Source organism: Benincasa hispida, chromosome 5 (assembly GCF_009727055.1).
Source record: "Benincasa hispida cultivar B227 chromosome 5, ASM972705v1, whole genome shotgun sequence".
In the NCBI taxonomy this organism is placed as follows: Eukaryota; Viridiplantae; Streptophyta; class Magnoliopsida; order Cucurbitales; family Cucurbitaceae; genus Benincasa; species Benincasa hispida.
This window is the reverse complement of record NC_052353.1, coordinates 466,524-483,588: the sequence shown is the minus strand read 5'-3', so window position 1 is coordinate 483,588 and position 17,065 is coordinate 466,524. Positions and strand designations below refer to the sequence as shown.

The 17,065-nt window shown below is 40.0% G+C and overlaps 1 protein-coding gene across 1 annotated transcript; it reads left to right on the top strand.

The window, feature by feature from the left end:
- The first annotated feature begins 4,114 nt into the window (after nucleotides 1-4,114).
- Nucleotides 4,115-16,022, top strand: LOC120077997. Its single transcript, XM_039032153.1, has 4 exons — nucleotides 4,115-4,361; nucleotides 14,994-15,175; nucleotides 15,573-15,720; nucleotides 15,832-16,022. Exons 1-4 carry the CDS (start codon nucleotides 4,115-4,117, stop codon nucleotides 16,020-16,022), a joined length of 768 nt encoding a protein of 255 aa, XP_038888081.1.
- The last annotated feature ends 1,043 nt before the right edge of the window (nucleotides 16,023-17,065 follow it).

Below are 17,065 nucleotides of genomic sequence, written 5' to 3'. Positions count from 1 at the left end.
AAAAAAAAAAAAAAAAAAAAAATATAGGATTGTAAATTTGAGGAGCAAAATGAGACACCGTAAAAATATCAAAACTGAAAATATAATATAATAATAAACAAAAATAAATAATAATAATTTTGAAAGTGGAAATATGAAAATGATAGAATTTCTCACTAATATTTTCCACCAATGTACATTTTTAAAAGACCTGCCAAATGTACTATTTATAAGCAAGTTAGCATATAGGATGTGGCATTACATGGACACTAAAAGTGAAATTATTGGACATATGGACAACATGTATAAAGACACATGTAGTTAGTGAGAGAACGTCATTTTTTTTTTACACCGAGTATGGGCATCTATCTAACACATATGTTATATTATTTATAATACTTCCCCTTACATGCCAATTATATATGAAATCTGTCTTGTTAAAACCTTAGTAAGAAAATTCCCAAATGGAAAAAAAAAAATCCCAATGAAAAAAAATAAATACATATTTCATATAATTTGATACTCCTAAAAGAATATAATATATATGTTCCCCCTCATGAAAATATCATTTAAAATCTCTTAGTCGCGCTCATTCCAATGTTGTGCACCAATGTTTTAAATATTGCAGTTGGTAATGATTTTGTAAATAAGTATGTCATATTATCATTCGAACAAATTTGTTGTATAGTAATGTCGTCATTTTCTTTAAGATCGTGAGTGTAGAAAATATTGGGTGAAATATGTTTTGTTTTATCTCTTTTAATATATCTCCATTTGATTTGGGTTATACATGTGTTGTCTTCATATAATATCGTTGGAAGATTTTTATTAGAAGACAAGCCACATATTTCATGAATGTGTCGAGTCATTTATCGTAGTCATATACATTCGACTAGTTTCGTGAATTGCAAGAATTTCAATATCATTTGAGGAAGTTGTTATGGTTTGTTTCACCGTCACCACGAGATAACTGGAGGAATATACAAGCAAGAAATGGAAGCAAACAAAATCGATAAACACTCTAATTTGAGTTCTAAAAGTATGCTTTTGCATGAAATTGAAGAGGGTTTCAAGATGAACCCACCTTTGATGATTTCTTCCAATTCTAAACTGTTCTTCACATTAATCCAGCTCCAAATCATCTTTGAACCACCAAGAGATCTTCTCTACCATTCTCAGCCTTTAATTTGAATGGTGGAACTCAGATTTAAGTGAATTTGTGAAGGTGTTCTTTGTGGGTTTGAAGAGGAAGAAGAAGCAACAGAAAACTCTTTTTCAGCTTTAGTTAGTTTTTTTCTTCTTCTTCTTCTTCAAATCTAAGAGTTTTTATTGAATCTCAGCATGCAACCACCTTCAATCTGATTAATGGCCAGCAAGTACTTTCCAATTCAAGTGGGAATTGTGTGATTGTGCATGAGAAGCACCTCATGCTCGAGAAAAGCAAGAAAACCCCACTTTCTCAAATTTCCAATTTCCTTAATTTTCAAAAATCTAACTAATTCCAAATTGATTAATTTTCAATTAATCAAATTCAACATTTCAACATTCAATTTCTCCAATTGAATTCTAAAATTGAAATTAATTTGATTTTTAATTAATTAAACATATTTAATTAATTAATTAATTTAATATCAAATATCAAATTAATCACACATCTATTTTCCAACATGAATCTTATCCACATAACTAATATTTAAACATTATAAACTCTCCAATTTCATTTAATTTCAACAAATTAAACGTTAATTATATCGAATATAATTAAACAAACTCTAATATGAGTTTGAACTTATTTAAATTCAAACCCTAATTGAATTTGAACAATTCAAATTGATATCATTCCAAATTCACTTAATTTAATAATTCAAGATGTTCATGTTTTACGAGCTAGTAGAGGGACCTTATGGACCTACAGATCATGAGCTCAAACGATTTAAGATTAATTGGCTAAAACCCTTTAGATCCAATTAATCAGTGTTCGTTAGCTATTGAGTCACACCACTGTAGCTCGATAATTGTACTTTTCTCATTATAAATATATTTGTGTCCATGTGATATAACCATAAACAGTAAGTCGACCCTTCACAGGTTGTTCGTAATAACGACTGGGTAATATGCTGTTTTTGTAACGTCCCGGAATCTAGGTATGATTTTAATTATTAATCGTTTCTTTTACATTCAAGGCCAAAGTTTAGGCACTTAGATATTTTATTAGTGGTTTGAGTTTTTCTTTTTAGGAAAAGAGAAATTGGGGGTTGTTATATTTATTTATTTATTTTTGTTTTGTTTTGTCTTTTCCTAAAAGAAGTAGAGTTAAGGGTTTGATTATTTAAAAAAGGGGACCTCAAGAAGCGTGTAGTAAAGAAAAAAAAAAGAGGAAATCTTCTTCTCCTTCTCCAGCCAACGCCGCCCTCTCCAAATTTCTTCTCCCAACCACACAAGGAGTCTGCCGCCTAGATGTAGCCGTCGTCGATCGCACACTAGAAGGCGTCGCTGTTTGTCGTCGACCCGAAGCCGCGTTCGTCTGGCCGCAGCCAATGCCTCGCGTCCCTGCTTCAACTCGCCGTTCCAGACTTGGACCGATGGCCTCCGTCAACCTCAACCAAGCCGCAGTCGACGTGCAGACGCGAGTCGTGCCATCCGAAGTCGACCTTAGCTGCATCCTACCTTTGTCATCAAGGTTGTTGACACCCACGACAGTGGTCATCCGTAAAACTTGACCTGCTCGTGTGGCCTCTGTTCGCGTACTGTAGGGTAAGAACTTGGTTGTTTTGGTCAGTTCTTTTGAGGTTTCTTGAAAGATCTTGGCTATTTAGTGAAATCTTAGCTTGACGTTTGGTCCAATGTTGAATCAAGAGATTGGAGTGGAGGTTCTAAGCCGTTGTAGCAACAGCCAAAGCCTTCATTTGTTTTTTTTTTTTTTTTTTGCAAGTTTTAGAGGTAAGTTGTATAAGGATTGCTGAATTAATTGTTTGGATTTTGGGGATTTGCCCCACAAATTGAACTGTGTGTTTGTGGTTGGTGTCAAGGGCTTTGACTCAAGCATTTGCTAATTTATGAGGGAGTTTCAGCTATCCATTTTCTTTTGCGTGGGCCTAAACCCAAGGTAAGCGATTTACTAAGAGTTTGCCCTCGATCTTAAGCATGCATACCACTGGTTCTAATTGGAATGTTATATTTTTATACGTATGTATATGGATGGATGAATTGTGAACGGTTATGTAGTTTTAGCATGATTTATGATATTGATGAATGCTTATGCATGCATAGAGTGGTATCCTAGGAACATGCTAGAAATTTGGATCGTTATAGTTGGTATCAAAGCCTAAGTTTTAAGTTATGTAGACTGACCTACATCGTGAGTCCAAATTGTTCCTTAGGGCCACAAATGGATCTCTCGTCATCACCAGGTATGTCGTTTAAAATTTTTTAGGAAAATATGTATGAAATCTTACCTGTTGTGCAGTCGTTTGATGGTTTACCCTGTTAGCGTTTATTAAAGTGTTACGTGTGGTTATCAGGTATGGCACCACGAACTAGAGGAAGGGGTAGTCAAGGTAAGAAAGTAGTTGGGGAGCAGGACCCTGACATACAAGACTCTGAGGTGCAGAGCCAAGAAGTGCAGGACCCACCACCTCGTGACCCTTCTAGGTCAACCTGGTAGAGGGTTAGACCAAGAAGTGGGCCTCAAACTTCGACTATGCCTCCGCCAGGACCGTCATCCTAAAAATTTCTAGTAGAGTATACGGCCATGGCTGCAACTATTGGGAATGTCATCACACAGGCCGTAATAGGACAGCTAAGGGATATGGTGGCCAAGTAGATAGCTCAACACGCATAATCGTAGCAGGTGCCATCCTCGTCGGTCCCGTTACCACAAGTTCAAAATCAAGATAGGGCCTCGAACTGAACTGTAGCAGGCCCTTCCTTGGAGGCCAGATATCTACGGGACTTTAAGAAGTATAATCCCCCGACGTTTAACGGGTCCCTGAAAGACCCCACAAATGCAGAGTCGTGGTTGTCCGTTATAGAGGGGATTTTTCAGTATATGAGGTGTCCAGAGAAGCAGAAGCTATAGTGTGTCGCTTTTGTTCTCATCAATAATGTCAAGCGCTGGTGGCGCTCAGCTAAAAGAATGATAGAAGCCAATGGGGGCCAAGCCACGTGGGACCAGTTCAAGGAGCTATTTTACGAAAAGTACTTCTCTGCTCACGTGAGGTACAACAAGCAGGCAGAGTTTATGAATCTAAAGCAGGGGACCATGATAGTAGAGGAGTATGAGGAGAAGTTTGACAGGTTGTCTTACTTCGCCTCTGATCTGGTGTCTACTGAAGCAAAGAAGGTTGAAAGATTTGTGCAAGGACTTTGGGATGGGGTGCAAGGTATTATGCAAGCTTTGGAGCCTCCCACCTACATCGAAGCATTCTGAGCGGCAACATGTGTGGGCTGTCCTTCAGGGATAGAGCTCCTGAAGTCCTTGACGAAGGATCCTACCCCAGGTCAGAAGAGGAAAGCTGAGTAGAAAGCTCCGGGACCTCCGCATAAGGTTCAAAGTACAGACAGGTCGCTAAGGCATGCCCAACGGCGAGCTACTACTTCAAGAGGAGTTTGGAAGGAAAGACCGGTGTGCAAGTCGTGCGAAAAACGTTATTGGGGAGGTTGTTTGATTGGCACGGGGACTTGTTTTAGATGTAAGCAGACAGGGCATACAGTGGACGAATGCTCTAGTAGTGGTTTCGAAAGTGCAAGGTGATAACGGGCTGAAATGCATGTTATCATAATGCTAAAGTCTTAAACAATGTTGGATTGCGTTGATGAAATATGTTAACTTGCATCCATTAAGCACCAATTTCATAATATTGTAGTCACATGCATTCAACGCATTAGAACAGTTGATCTTTGTATTTTTGTACAGAATATGCGTTAACGTAATGCAAGAATTGCGATAATAGGAAATCATTGGTCGAGCGCAACTTCATCGCAAGGCTTTGCGTTGATCGTGCTCGCAAACATTCGTCCAAGAAGAATCACCACAACTTGGTTAGCGAAACATGGTGGCTGCATCTGAGTGAAAGGCCAATTAAGCGCGATGGGACAGAAAGCTGATGACAATCGAATCCAAATTAAGTTGATAGTCGATAATGATCAAAAGTACATTCAGTTTTTTCGATGACAATTATTCGGCGCATTAGTCAAGAATTAAAGTTGTCCCATCTGTACAACCAGAAGAGAGAAGCCGCCTTTCACCATGGATGCTTTATAAATGCCAAAGGCATTCTTCAGAGAAGGAGTTCAGCAGTTAGAGATTTCATAATTCAGTTCGCACGCTTTTGTTCTTAGTTTTCTTTCATTTTAAGGCAGATGCGAGGGAGGAAGTTGTGCCGGCAGATCGTCCCGATAACCTTGAGAGAGCACTAGGAGCTTCAAGGACAGAGAGAGGGTTGACGCCTGCTGAAGCGGGAACATCTTTAGAACAGAATAGAGATTTCAGTGTAAAAGCTTTGGTCAGCAAGGAATTGCTACCAGGCTCTTAACCTTCAACTTCCATTGTCATTTTGTACTCAACTCATTTATAAAAATGGAATTTCCTTCTCTATAGGTATTCACTCTCTGTTATTCACGCATGAGTAGCTAAATCAGTTGAATGGGTTGAGAAGCATTTAACTAGCACGACTAAGGAATCTTCATTCTTTACGATTATCTTGTTTTATGTATGCTTCATTCATCCATTAGAGATACTCGGGAGGGTAGTCTAAGGACAGGATCTAGACTTGAGAAGGTTAGGTTAGAATCTAGACTCGGAAGAACCAGATTAGAATGCATAAACAAGAGATAGAAGCTTAAGAATGAGCACTATTTGTTATCAACGCATCGCATGTATCCTAGAGATAGGATATGATTGTATGCGGTCACCTTGCTTTCATGCATGTTGCATCATCGCATAGGACAAGAGTAGAGACTTAAGGATAAGTTCTATGGACATTTTGCATTTAACACATGCGTCCTAGACTTAGGAGCATCGAATTTCCATTAGAAAGTCACTTATTGTGTATGGTTGTAACATGATCGCATAGTCTGACGCATTCCCAAGTAACGCTAGCGAAAGATTTTTTCAACCCGTTCATCGCATACTCATTGCATCTATCACACAACTGCCTTTTCTCAAAACCGCCGCATTTATTTATTTTTCATCAACGCAAACAACAAACCCAATGACTTGTTTATTGATACGGTTACTGTAAAAGTTTTCATAAAAATTACCAACGCAATATGTTTTCATAAGTCCCTGTGTTCGACCCTGAACTTACCAGGAAACTTAGAGGAATTTACACTTGGATTCCACTGGGGAAACTTAAGTACACAACGCAATTTCATCATCACATATCATCCACATTTCCACTTCATAAAATCAAGTATCAAGTTTTTGGCGCCGTTGTCGGGGACTTCGACAAGATAGAGTGCTAACGGTAATTTTTCTGATTTCTTTATAGACTCTCAATCTCTGACGAATTACGACCCAAAGATTGAAAGAATATTTCGAAAGAGATTCATAAACCGTCAACAATAACCACAGTTAGACAAGGAAGAGATGGCAGAGCAGCTTGAAAATGGAGCACCAAATGATAATAATGTCATGGCGAATCCAATTCTGTTGGCAAACGATCGCAATAAACCCATTAGGGACTATACATCGGCAAACCTCTATGATTTCTCTCTGGGAATCATGAGGCCTACCCTCGACGGAAGCAGATTCAAAATGAAACCGGTGATGCTGCAGATAATCCAGACTGCAGGTCAATTCGGAGGAAGGCGTGGCGAGGTCTCGCACACCCACCTCCGAAGTTTTATTGAAATCGGCAATACTTTTGTGTTCCCGAACATCTCTATTGAAGAAGTTCGATTAACGTTGTTCCCATTTTCTCTCTGTGATCAAGCTAGGCAATAGGCATATTCTCTCGAGCTGGGAGAGATCACTTCTTGGGAGCAGATAGTGGAGAAATTTATGAAGAAGTATTTTCCACCCACCGATAATGTCAGACGAAGGAAACTTATTACAAATTTTGAACAAGATATGAACGAATCGCTCAGCGATGCTTGGCGAGGTTTAAGAGGTTGGTTTGGGACTGTCCACATAATGGGTTGCTAGACTGCCTTCAAATGGAGATTTTCTATCATGGTTTGATCCCGCTTCACAAACCGCTGTCAATGCAGCAGCCGCTGGTGGTCTAGTTGATAAAATATATGACGAAGCAAAGAATATCCTGGATCGCATCTCTAAGAACCATAAAGATTGGAGAGAGAGCGACCAAAGATTGAGACTCAAAAACACTGACGCAAAACCAAATGACAGCAATGATGAATTGAATCCAAGGAATTGCGATCAGCAGCCAACACCACAAACCGGGCAAATCAACACAATCAGTCAAAACACCGTAAGGTGTGCGACTTGCGGTGATGGGCACGCGATGGAATATTTCCCGCAAAATCCACAATCTGTCTACTTTGTGAAAAATAATCCCTTTTCAAACACCTACAACCCCGGGTGGAGAAACCACCCCAATTTTGCTTGGAAAAATCAAGAACAAAATTTCCAACCTATGGCGCAAAAAGAAGAACCACTAGGATTCTTCTCTCGCAACAACGGTCAAACGAGCAATCAAGCAAGTAACTCATAACAACCACCACAATCCTCTTCTCTAGAGAGCCTATTGAAGCAATACATCTAGAAAAATGAAATCGTGCTTCAAAGTCAGGTCACATTCATTCGTAATCTCGAATTACAAATGAGCCAGATTGCGAGTGAGCTGAAAAGTAGACCGCAAGGAGCTCTGCCAAGTTCAACCGAACTTCCATGCAACTTGGGGGGATCAGGTAAAGAGCAATGTCAGATTGTGACATTGCGTAGTAGGAAGACTGTGGAGGGAGAAAATAAGGAGCTTAGTAGAATAACTTCCATTGCGACTGAACCTGAGATTGCGATGACACAAAAAGAAGAAAGAGAAAAAGAAGCAGTAGAACCAGAGGTTGCTTCGACCTCGAAGACAACTGAAACGGGAACCGTGAAGGTTCAGTTACCCCCTTTCCTACAGAGACTAAGAAAGAAGAAAAACGAAGAGGTACAGTACCAACGCTTTTTATCTATGTTAAAGCAATTATAGTTAACATTCCTTTCAGTGAAACGATTGAGGAAATGCCTGCCTACGCCAAGTTTCTGAAGGATATGATAACTAAGAAGAGGGGAGATGGAAAATTTGCCACGGTGGCGTTAACGCAAAGTTCAAAATCCATAATTCCATCGAAGATGAGTGATCCTGCGAGCTTTACAATTCCTTGCTCCATATGAGGACTCTACATTGAGCAAACCCTGTGTGACTTGGGAACCAGCATAAGTTTGATGCCTTTGTCAATCTTTAGACAATTAAATGTGGGGAAACTTGTGCCCACAACAGTGACTCTCCAACTGAGCGACAGATCTCTAATTCATCCAAAAGGAAAGGTGAAGGATGTGCTGATAACAATTGATAAATTTATCCTGCCAGCTGACTTCATCATTTTAGACTATGAGGCCGACAAAGATGTGCCCATCATTCTAGGACGACCTTTTCTATCAACGGGTCGTGCTCAAATTGACGTGCATAAAGGAGAAATCACTTTGAGTATCAACGGGCAGAAGCGCAAGTTTAATATAATTCGTGACATGAAGTTTCGGGATGAAGAAGACCTACACAACTCTAATGATGACCAGAATTCAATTGAAGAAGAAAAGTTTGATAAAGAGGATGAAGAAGAGGATGCCAACGCATCCATTGCTGCCTGCAATGCGATCATAACAAAAACAAACAAGGAAGAAGAAATGATCGCAAAGCAAGAAGAAGGGCCAATAGAAAAAGAAGAAGAAAAACAACGCAACTTTCCCTAGTGGAGCCACCGACACTTGAATTGAAGACCCTATCAACCCATGTAAAGTACGCATTTTTGGGGCAGAATAAAAAGCTGTCAGTTATTATCTCCTCTGCACTCAACGAAGATCAGAGAATGCGTTGATAAGCATTCTCAGAAAACATGTGTGAGCAATTGGTTAGACGCTCATCGACATCAGAGGAATTAGTCCTACGTACTGCATGCACCACATTCGTCTTGAAGATGACCACAAAGCGACAATTGAACATCAATGCAGACTCAACCCTTCGATGGAGGAGGTCGTCAAGAAGGAAATTATCAAATGGCTAGATGCGAGCATTATCTATCCCATAGCAGATAGTATGTGAGTCAACCCTCGTGCAATGTGTGTCGAAGAAGGGCAGAATGACGGTAGTCCCGAATGAAAATAATGAATTAATACCGCAAAGGATCATCATTGGATGGCGTATATGCATAAACTACCGTTAACTAAATGCGGCCATAAAGAAATATCATTTTCCTCTGCCATTTATCGATCAAATGCTAGATCGACTAGCAGGGAATGATTTTTGTTGCTTCCTCGATGGTTATGTCGGATACAACCAAATCATGATAGCTCCAGAAGATTAAGACAAGACCCCATTCATCTGTCTATATGGGATATTTTCTTTTCGCCGCATGCTGTTTAGCCTCTGCAATGCACCAAGCACGTTCCAAAGGTACATGATGGCTATCTTTTCAGATTATCTCGAGGACTCCGTAGAAATATTTATGGATGACTTCTCCATTTATGGGAACACTTATGAAGTCTGCCTAACCAACTTAGAGAAGATTCTGAAGAGATGTGAAGAGACGAATTTAGTGCTCAATTGGGAAAAATGTCACTTCATAGTGAAGGAAGGCATAATGTTGGGGCATAAGGTCCCCCGGGATGGGTTGGAGGTGGACAAAGCAAAGATCGAAACAATTGGAAAACTTCCACCTCAAACCAGCGTGAAGGTTGTGTGAAGCTTCTTGGGGCACGCTGGATTCTACAGAAGATTTGTCAAAGACTTTTCTAAGATAGCATAACCACTGAGTGCTTTGTTAGAGACTGACAGAAAATTTGAATTTGACAACAATTACCTCAACGCATTCAGAGTTTTGAAAGATGTGGTGATTACCGCACCCGTGTTGATTGCGCCGGACTGGACACTGCCATTTGAAATCATGTACGACGCAAGCGGGTATGCGATGGGAGCAGCTTTAGCGCAAAAGAGAAAAACAATTTTGCATCCCATCGCATACATAAGTAAGACATTAAATCCTGCTCAAACAAATTATACCACCACAGAGAAAGAACTCCTTGTAGTAATTTTTGCGTTGGAAAAATTTTGGACATATCTATTGGGAACGAAGGTACTCATCCACACCGATCACTCGACGATCAAATACTTAATGATAAAGAAGGATACAAAGTCGAGGTTGATCAGATGGGTTATTCTCCTTCAATAATTTTATATCGAAATAATTGACCTGAAGAGGACAGAGAATCAAGTTGCAGATCACTTTTCCAGACTGGAAAATCCTGAGGTTGACCGCAATGAGTCTGAGGTGAGTGTCGTATTCCCAGATGAGCAGCTATTCCATATAGAAGAATTGCCTTGGTATGCAGACATAGTCAATTATTTGGTTTGCGAAAAATTCCCTGATGATTACACCTATCACCAACAGAAGAAGCTCAAGCACGAATGCAAACACTATTATTGGGATGAGCCGAATCTGTATAAAAGAGGTGCAAACCAGATTTTTCGATTATGCGTACCAAATGCTGCTCAACAACGCATATTGTCACAATGCCACGACTCACCATATGGTGGGCACTTTGTAGGGCAGCACACCGCAGCCAAAATTTTGTAAAATGGATTCTTTTGGCCTATATTATTCAAGGATGCGACTGACTACGCAATGAAATGTGATCGATACCAACGCACAGGTAACATTTCATGGAAAAAACGCAATGCCAATAAACACTATCTTGGAGCTTAAATTCTTCGACGTATGGGGGATTGATTTCATGGGACCATTCCCTCCCTCGGGTGGTAAGCATTACATTTTATTAGCCGTTGATTATGTCTTCAAGTGGGTAGAGGCAATAGCATGTACTGCAAGCGATGCGGTGGTAGTCTCCCAGTTCCTGAAGAAAAATATTTTCACTCGTTTTGGCACTCCCCGTGTCATCAGAAGTGATGAAGGATCCCACTTTGTCAATCGCAATATCAAGGAGTTGCTACGCAAGTACAACATTCTCCACAAAGTGTCCACCGCATACCATCCGCAAACGAATGGTCAGGTTGAAGTGTCCAATTGAGAAATTAAGCTGATACTTGAGAAGGTAGTAAAGCCTTCATGGAAAGATTGGGCAATGAAGCTCGACGATGCATCGTGGACATACCATCAAAACACCAATAGGTATGTCCCCGTATGCGTTGGTATTTGGTAAGGCGTGTCATTTTCCTTTGGAGCTAGAGTATAAGGTATTGTAGGCGGCAAAGAAGCTGAATGTTGATTTGAAGAAAGTAGGAGAAGAGCGAAAAATGCAGCTGGTCAAGCTAGAAGAATGAAGGATCAACACATATGAGAATGCGGAGATTTATAAGGAGCACACCAAGCGCTGGCATAACAAACGCATATGCGGTAAGAACCTCCAAGTCGGGCAAAAGGTCTTACTCTTCAATTCAAGACTGCGACTCTTCCCGGGAAAATTAAAATCACGCTGGTCCGATCCCTTCATCATCAAAGAAATATTTCCACATGGTGCGGTAGAGCTGATCACTGAGGATGGCAGTCGGACATTTAAGGTTAATGGACAGCGAGTTAAAGCATATTGCAGAGGCGATTTCCAGCTAGAAAAAGCCTCCGTGAAGATGAAAAACCCAGACTACCCCTTACTTGACTCTTGAACATTTATCCCTTCATCACTTTACTATTATTTAAGCTATCTGCATCTTACTTATTTTTATTTTTCTGAAAAAAAAAATTCGTTATTTTACTTTAAATCATTTAACCCTCTTTTTGTTTGTCCACAACGATTAAGGCACAGGATTGCGGAGATGTTACATGAAGACGCAAATTATCTCACTCCATCACCGCAATCCACAAAAGATAGATCTCCACAAGGATGGATGTGTCACTACACAATGTTGGCGATAGCGATTTGGGGGTGTACTCTTCCTTATCTTTATTTCAAATTTTGCGCTATCACATTGCATTTTAGTTTTCAAAGTTTTATCACCCCATCCTCTTTGATCACCGCAATCATTTGACATAGATAAATTTAGTAGTTTACCGCATTCTATTTCTTTGCCAAGTATGATTTCAATGATAAAAAATATGCTTATATGTCTTTCATATATACTAGAGTCAACTTAATCTTAAGATATTCACTTCATAAATATTTATAGAAGTTAGAGGTCTGCTAGCTTTCTTTCAAACTCTCTTTACAACGTATTCTAGAAAATCGCATGACTTATTTTCATCTTTTGGCAATGAGGACATTGCCGCATTTTAAATTTAGAGGTGATGTATTTATTTTCGATTTTGCTATTTTTTGGAAAAAAAAAAAAAAAAAAGAGTTGAGAATAATAACTCCACGGTCAACGCAATGGGAAACCCATGTTGACAAGAGTTAAGTTGTGAAAGGCACTTACCCGTAGTTGGATGTCTGCATGACACACGTGGGGGTAAGCCGAAATGAAAGTAAATCACCAGGATCAACGCATAAATAAATGACCGCAACTCCACTGCCAAATAGGTATGAGTTTAGTCTGAGAAAGAGTGCATTGCTCATAGTTGGATGTCCCATGACACCCGTGGGGGCAAGCCAAAATGAAGGCAAGGCACTTGGATCAGTGCAAGGTCAGAAAATAAAATATCAATGAAGAAATTTTGATGCAAGGATAAAATCATTTGAAACCCCGGTAGAAAATTTTTGTTTTGAAATAAATCATGCGATGTTCCAGAATTTAGTAAAGTCTTTTTGAAAGGTAAGCTTGCAGTCTCTAGGTCTTAGAAATATTTTTAGAAGAGACTTGAATAAGACTTAAGGAAATTTTGGTACATAGGATTTGAACGAAGTATTCTTGAGAAATCTAGTAAAAGAACATTGTAGTTGACTTGCTAAAGGAATCTTTAGCTTATGCTTGAGGACAAGCATTGTTTAAATTTGGGGGTGTGATAACGGGCTGAAATGCATGTTATCATAGTGCTAAAGTCTTAAACAATGTTGGATTCCGTTTATGAAATATGTTAACTTATGTCCATTAAGCACCAATTTCATAATATTGCGGCCGCATGCGTTCAATGCATTAAAACAGTTGATCTTTGTATTTTTGTGTAGAATATGCGTTAACGCAATGCAAGAATTGCGATCATAGGAAATCATTGGTCGAGTGCAATTTCACCGCAAGGCTTTGTGTTGATCGTGCTCGCAAACATTCGCCCAAGAAGGATTACCAAAACTTGGTCAACGCAATATGGTGGGTGCATCTGGGTGAACGGCCAATTAAGCACGATGGGACAGAAAGTTGATGATAGTCGAATCCAAATTAAGTTGATAGCCAATAACGGTCATAAAGTACATTCAGCTTTTTCGATGACAATTATTCGGCGCATCAGTCAGGAATTAAAGTTGTCCCATCTGTACAACCAGGAGAGAGAAACCGCCTTTCACCATAGATGCTCTATAAATACCAAGGGTATTCTTCAGAGAAAGGGTTCAACAGTTAGAGATTTCATAATTCTGTTTTCACGCTTTTGTTCTTAGTTTTCTTTCATTTTAAGGCGGACGTGAGGGAGGAAGTTGTGCTGGCAGATCATCAAGATAAGTTTGGGAAAGCGCTGGGAGCTTTAAGGACAGAGAGAGGGCCGACACCTGCGAAAGCGGGAACATCTTTAGAGCAGAATAGAGATTTCAATGTAAAAGCCTCGGTCAGAAAAGAATTGCTACCAAGCTCTCTACCTTCAACTTCCATTGTCATTCTGTACTCAACTCATTTATAAAATTGGAATTTACTTCTCTATATTTGTTCACTCTCTGTTATTCACGCATGAGTAGCTAAATCAGTTGAATGGGTTGAGAAGCATTTAACTAGCACAACTAAGGAATCTTCATTCTTTGCGATTATCTTGTTTTATGTATGTTTCATTCGTCCATTAGAGATATTCGGGAGGGTAGTCTAAGGATAGGATGGAAAGGTCAGGTTAGAATCTAGACCCGGAAGAGCCATATTAGAACGCATAAACAAAGGATAGGAGCTTAGGAATGATCACTATTTGTTATCAATGCATCGCATATATCCTTGAGATAGGATATGATTGTATGCGGTCACCTTGCTTTCATGTATCTTGCATCATCGCATAGGACAAGAGTAGAGACTTAAGGATAAGCTCTATGGACATTTTGCATTCAACACATGCGTCCTAGACTTAAGATCATCACATTTCCATTGGAAAATGACTTGCTGTGTATGGTTATAACATGATCGCATAGTCTGACGCATTCCCAAGTAATGCTAGCTAAAGATTTTCTCAACCCATTCATCGCATACTCATTGCATCTATCACACAACTACCTTTTCTCAAAACCGTCGCATTTATTTATTTTTCATCAACGCAAGCAACAAACCCAATGACTTATTTATTGATACGATTACCGCAAAGGCTTTCATAAAAATTACCAACGCAATCTGTTTTCACAAGTCCTTGTGTTCGACCCTGGACTTACCAGGAAACTCAGAGGAATTTACACTTGGATTCCGCTGGGGAAACTTGAGTGTACAGCGCAATTTCATCATCGCATATCATCCACATTTCCACTTCATAAAATCAAGCATTAGGGTCAGCCTCCGAGTTCACATCAGGGTAGTTCAAACCGACATTAGCAGCAGGGTCGAGTCTATGTCACCAATCGTCGGGAAGCTGAGCATTCGAGAATAGTAGTGATAAGTACGCTCCTAATCTTGGTGCACTATGCCTTGGCATTATTTAACTCAGGCTCATCTCACTCTTTCATTTCATCGTTGTTCGTAAAGCATGTCATGCCAGTTTTACAACCCTTGGTTATGTTTTATCAGTATCTACACCATCAGAAGAAATTATGATAGCAAGTGAAAAGATAAAAGCATGTCAGTTAGAAATAGCAAACCGCACCCTTGATGTGACTCTAATAGTGTTAGACATGCGTGATTTTGATGTAATTCTTGGCATGGATTGGTTGGCTGTCAACCATGCTAGCATAAACTGTTCTCATAAGAAGGTGATTTTTAACCCCCTTAGAGAAGTCAGTTTTAAGTTCAAGGGGGTCAGAATAGTAGTTTTTCCCAAGGTGATTTCAGCGATAAAGCCTTAGGTTGATTACCAAGGTGTTTGAAGTGTCTTGGCTAGCGTAGTTGACACAAGAGAAACTGAGATTACTCTAACCTCTAAGCCAATTGTGAGAGATTATCCCGATGTGTTTCCAGAAGAACTTCCAGGGTTACCGCCACCAAGGGAGATTGATTTTGCGATCGATCTGGAGTTGGGCACTATTCTCATATCCAAAGCTCCGTACAGAATGGCTCCAGCCAAATTGAATAACTGAAGGTCTAGTTGCAGGAACTGCTTGGTAAAGGGTTCATACGACCCAGTGTTTCTCCGTGGTGTTGTTTGTGAAGAAAAAGGATGGATCGTTACACTTATGCATAAACTACAGGGAGTTGAATGAAGTAATCATTAAGAACAAGTACCCGCTTCCTAGGATCGATGACCTGTTTGACCAGCTTCAGGGTGCTACTATATTTTACAAGATTGACCTACGGTCAGGTTACCATTAACTGAGGATAAGGGACAGTGATATCTAGAAGATTGTGTTTCGATCAAGATACGAACATTATGAGTTCATTGTAATGTCTTTTGATTTCACCAATACTCCAGCGGTATTCATGGATTTGATGAATAGAGTGTTCAAGGATTACCTGGACACATTTGTAATTGTTTTCATTGATGACATCTTGGTTTATTCCAAGACAGAGGAGAAACACGAGGAACATCTTAACAAAGTCCTAGGAACGCTGAGGGAAAACAAACTATATGCAAAGTTTTCTAAGTGCGAGTTCTGGCTATGAAAGGTGTCCTTTCTTGGGCACGTGGTGTCAAATGATGAGGTTTTAGTGGATCCAGCTAAGATTGAGGTCGTTAAAAATTGGTCCTGCCCTACAATGGTCAGCGAAAGACGCAGTTTCTAGGGGTTGGCTGGTTACTATCATAGGTTTGAAGAGAATTTATCTGGCATGGCCACATTGTTGACTCAGCTAACCAGGAAGGGAGCTTCGTTTGTTTGGAGCAAAGCTTATGAGGACAGTTTTTAGGACCTGGAGCAGAGGTTGGTTTCAGCACCGGTTCTCATGGTACCAGATGGCTCTGGGAATTTCGTGATCTACAGTGATGCTTCTAAGAAGGGTTTGGGTTGTGTGCTTATACAACATGGTAGAGTGGTCGCATATGCCTCCCGCCAGTTGAAAAACATGAGTGAAACTATCCTACTCACGACTTGGAACTGGCGATAGTGGTGTTTGCTCTGAAGATCTAGAGGCACTACTTATATGGGGAAAGGTTTAGGTTTTCACCAACCACAAGAGTCTGAAATACTTCTTCACCCATAAAGAGTTAAAACATGATGCAGCGCAGGTGGCTCGAGTTGGTAAAGGACTATGACTGCGAGATCCTCTACAACCCAGGTAAGGCGAATGTGGTGGCTGATGCCCTCAGCCGAAAGGCCGCTCATTTGGTTTCCTTGATCACTAGGCAAATTCAGTTGTGTAAGGATCTAGAGCAAGCAGAGATTGCAGTGGCAATGGAAAAAGTTACTTTGCAGCTAGTTCAGTTGACAGTACGACCAACCTTGAGGCAAAGGATTATTGTTGCACAGCAGGGTGATCCGAACCTGGTTCAGAAATGTCATCAGGTAGGGCCAGCTCAGGCTAGTGAATTTTCTATGTCGGTGGACCAGGGCCTTCTGTATCAGGGACGGTTATGTGTTCTGGCAAATGATGACCTGAAGAGGGAATTGTTGACAGAAGCTCACAACTCCCCATTCTCAATGCATCTAAGCAGTACCAAAATGTACCAAGACTTGAAGTGATATTACTGGTGGCCCAATATGAAAAGG

Excerpts from the sequence above, each read along its gene's own strand:
- LOC120077997 (XM_039032153.1), top strand. The coding sequence starts at position 4,115 with ATGATAGAAGCCAATGGGGGCCAAGCCACGTGGGACCAGTTCAAGGAG. Across the intron at positions 15,176-15,572 it reads TAAACTGTTCTCATAAGAAG|AAAAAGGATGGATCGTTACA; the intron begins GTGATTTTTAAC and ends TTGTTTGTGAAG. Across the intron at positions 15,721-15,831 it reads CAAGATTGACCTACGGTCAG|CGGTATTCATGGATTTGATG; the intron begins GTTACCATTAAC and ends CCAATACTCCAG.